The sequence below is a fragment of the Scylla paramamosain genome, chromosome 37, assembly GCF_035594125.1.
Source record: "Scylla paramamosain isolate STU-SP2022 chromosome 37, ASM3559412v1, whole genome shotgun sequence".
In the NCBI taxonomy this organism is placed as follows: Eukaryota; Metazoa; Arthropoda; class Malacostraca; order Decapoda; family Portunidae; genus Scylla; species Scylla paramamosain.
In genome coordinates this window covers 15,477,310-15,479,809 of record NC_087187.1, presented here as the reverse complement: position 1 = coordinate 15,479,809, position 2,500 = coordinate 15,477,310, and the positions used below count along the sequence as shown (strand labels likewise).

The window sequence follows — 2,500 nt, the reverse complement described above, 5'->3', positions numbered from 1 at the left end:
TTATTATTATTATTATTATTATTATTATTATTATTATTATTACAATAATAGGATAAAGAATAAATTATTATTATCAGTATCATTTTTATAATTATAATTATAATTATTATTATTATTATTATTATTATTATTATTATTATTATTATTATTATTGTTATTAAATTTTACTATATATATATATATATATATATATATATATATATATATATATATATATATATATATATATATATATATATATATATATATATATATATATATATTTTTTTTTTTTTTTCAGGTAATGGTAAAGAACGTAATAATGTGTGAGGGTGGTGTGGTGGTGGTGGTGGTGGTGGTGATGCAGTGGTGCTGCTGCCTCCCTACCTGCCCTCCCGCTCCCCTCACCCTCATGCCCCTCCCCACTGCCTACCTTGTCCCTGGGTGTGTGTCCTGCCTTGTTTAGCACGCGCGGGTCACCACCTCGCTGCTCCAGCCATTCCTGACATGTCACACTGCCGCCCGCCGCAGCAAGGTGGAGGGGTGTGTCGCCATCACTGTCCCTAGTGGTGAGGGGCCAGCCAGCACCCGCCAGCTGCTCCAGTACCTCCACGTGGCCACAGTAACTGGCGGCGTGCACCGGGGTGAGTGCCTCGAGGTGTGCGGGGGTGGGAGGGGTGACAGGCGTGAGGGCCGCCACGCACTGCTGCTGGCCCCGCGCTGCAGCATAGTGGAGGGCCGTCCTTCCTGTGTGTGTGTGTGTGTGTGTGTGACCAGAAAATGTTATATTATTATTATCATTATTATTATTATTTTTATTATTACTATTATTATTATTATTATTATTATTATTATTATTATTATTATTATTATTATTATTATTATTATTATCATCATCATCATCATTATCATCTGCAAAGATATGCTTATCATTTCATTCGTTTCTTCGTTCAGGATTAAAGAGAGAGAGAGAGAGAGAGAGAGACTTCGACTTTCTACATTTCCTCCCCCTCCTCCTCCTCCTTCTGGATAAGTGAGAGTGAGAGGGGGGAGTGGGTAGGTGACAGATTTGGATTAAAAGAAAAAAATAAATAAATAAAATATATATATATATATATATATATATATATATATATATATATATATATATATATATATATATATATATATATATATATATATATGTATATATATGAGATGAGATGAGATGAGATGAGTAGCACGTAGCAGCGACAGTGAGAGTGGGATGGGAGTGCAATGTTAAAGGATTTCATTGGTAGAATGATCAGAACAGAGAAAAGAGAAGGGAAGGAGAGAAAGAGAAAGAGAGAGAGAGAGAGAGAGAGAGAGAGAGAGAGAGAGAGAGAGAGAGAGAGAGAGAGAGAGAGAGAGAGAGAGAGAGAAAGGTTCAAATTGTAATTCACATAATTTAGATATCATTAACATAGTGGTGGTTGTTTTACTTTGAATAATAAGATACGTAACACAGTGGCAATGCATCACTACGCAGACAGTTGCTACAGTACTAAAACTAATTGTAAAGCTAACACTAAATAACACGGAGGAAAAATATGATAAAATGCAGTAAAACAAAACTATAAAATAAATGCAGTGCTAATTACGATTACAGACAGTATCGTCATTCAACACCATTACTACCACAATCACCATCTCCACTGTCCCCACCACCACTATCCCCACCACCACCACCACCACCATTATTACCGTCACCACTACACCCACTCCCACCCTTACCACCCACACAGCCAGCATCACCACCACCACCACCACCACCACCACCACCATCACCACCACCACCAGCAGCACAGCCTCACCTCCACTATCCGTCGCCAGAGGGTTTGCACCGAGGGTCAGCAGTGCCTTCACTGTCTGGGTGTGGCCATTCCCGGCAGCCTCCATCAGCGGTGTCCTGTCGGTGGTGCCTCCACCCTCTATGCTCAGCCCCGCCTGCAGTAAGCAACGCAGCAGGCGGTGGTGGCCATTGATGGCAGCCACACTTACCAGACTCCCCGACATTCCAGCAACACTGGGGACGGTGATCTCTGAATGGGCACCCCTGGCGAGGGACGACCTCACCCTTGCCTCGTCTCCTTCAGCCACAGCAGTGAGCAGTTCCTGTGTGTGTGTGTGTGTGTGTGTGTGTGTGTGTGTGTGAAGAGAGAAGAATTGATACCTTTATTTCCTAAGCTAACAGTACAACACGCGATGAATTGCTCACCTATCACTGAATTAGATGAAAAAGGCACAGGAGGAATGCACGCTGATTTTCATCTTATTCATTATCTTAATAACGGCGTTACTACTACTACTACTACTACTACTATTACTACTACTACTACTACTACTACTACTACTACTACTACTACTACTACCGCTACTACTACTACTACTACTACTACTACTACTATTGCCATTATATTCTGCTACTGTTACTTCTACTACTACGACTACTACTACTATTACTATTACTACTTTTACTTCTACTACTACTACTACTACT

At 40.5% G+C, this 2,500-nt stretch overlaps 1 protein-coding gene across 14 annotated transcripts in view; it reads right to left on the bottom strand.

Moving 5' to 3' along the window:
* LOC135091522 (serine/threonine-protein phosphatase 6 regulatory ankyrin repeat subunit B-like) overlaps positions 1 to 2,500 on the bottom strand; it is a 47,671-nt gene that overhangs the window by 20,901 nt on the left and 24,270 nt on the right. For 10 of the 14 annotated variants that reach the window (XM_063989253.1, XM_063989261.1, XM_063989251.1 and 7 more), the window contains 2 exons: positions 1,815 to 2,115; positions 413 to 726 (listed from right to left, as the gene is read on the bottom strand). The exons of 2 other annotated variants lie outside the window; for them this stretch is intronic. In XM_063989253.1, coding sequence (XP_063845323.1) covers positions 413 to 726; positions 1,815 to 2,115 — 615 coding nt within the window. Of the gene's footprint in view, positions 1 to 412; positions 727 to 1,814; positions 2,116 to 2,500 lie in introns of those variants that run through there. 2 more of the 14 variants (XM_063989258.1, XM_063989265.1) reach the window with 2 other exon arrangements.